The sequence below is a fragment of the Priapulus caudatus genome, unplaced genomic scaffold, assembly GCF_000485595.1.
Source record: "Priapulus caudatus unplaced genomic scaffold, Priapulus_caudatus-5.0.1 Scaffold1660, whole genome shotgun sequence".
NCBI classification, from domain to species: domain Eukaryota; kingdom Metazoa; phylum Priapulida; class Priapulimorpha; order Priapulimorphida; family Priapulidae; genus Priapulus; species Priapulus caudatus.
In genome coordinates, this window is record NW_014578721.1 from 45,369 (window position 1) to 45,950 (window position 582).

The 582-nt window shown below is 52.9% G+C and overlaps 1 protein-coding gene across 1 annotated transcript in view; it reads right to left on the reverse strand.

The window, feature by feature from the left end:
- Nucleotides 1-582, reverse strand: part of LOC106817280 (M-phase phosphoprotein 8-like) — a 15,328-nt gene that overhangs the window by 1,491 nt on the left and 13,255 nt on the right. The window contains exon 12 of the mRNA XM_014821937.1: nucleotides 297-454. Within this exon, the coding sequence (XP_014677423.1) occupies nucleotides 297-454 (158 nt within the window). The remainder of the gene's footprint in view (nucleotides 1-296; nucleotides 455-582) is intronic.

The window sequence follows — 582 nt, forward strand, 5'->3', positions numbered from 1 at the left end:
CTCAGTCCATTATATAACCCCATCAAAGGTCCCAGTAACTCAGTCCATTATATAACCCCACCCAACGTCCCACCCAGTCCTAACCCAGTCCTAGCTCCCAGTAACTCAGTCCATTATATAACCTCATCCACTGTCCCACCCAGTCCTAACCCAGTCCTAGCTCCCAGTAACTCAGTCCATTATATAACCTCATCCACTGTCCCATCCAGTCCTAACCCAGTCCTAGCTCCCACTTACTGCATTACCTAACCCCATCCAATGTCCCACTCAGTCCATTATATAACCGGTTCGCTCACCAGGGGGCGGTACGTCGTCCGGCAGCCTGTAGTCGAAGGCTATGCTGATCTCCGATCGTTCGTCGAGGGAGACACATCTCACGGGGAACAGCTGCTGCAGCAGCACTGCAGTGTTGTTCAACGTCGGCCCAACCTGCGCCTCGAACACTCGCTTGATCCTGCGGAGAAGACATGGCCGCCGGCGACGACGATGCGCGCGTTACAGCTCGCGGTGGAGGAGAAACGACGAAAGACGAACGACGATCGGTGGTGATGACAATAATTAACGATTACGATGATAATTAAT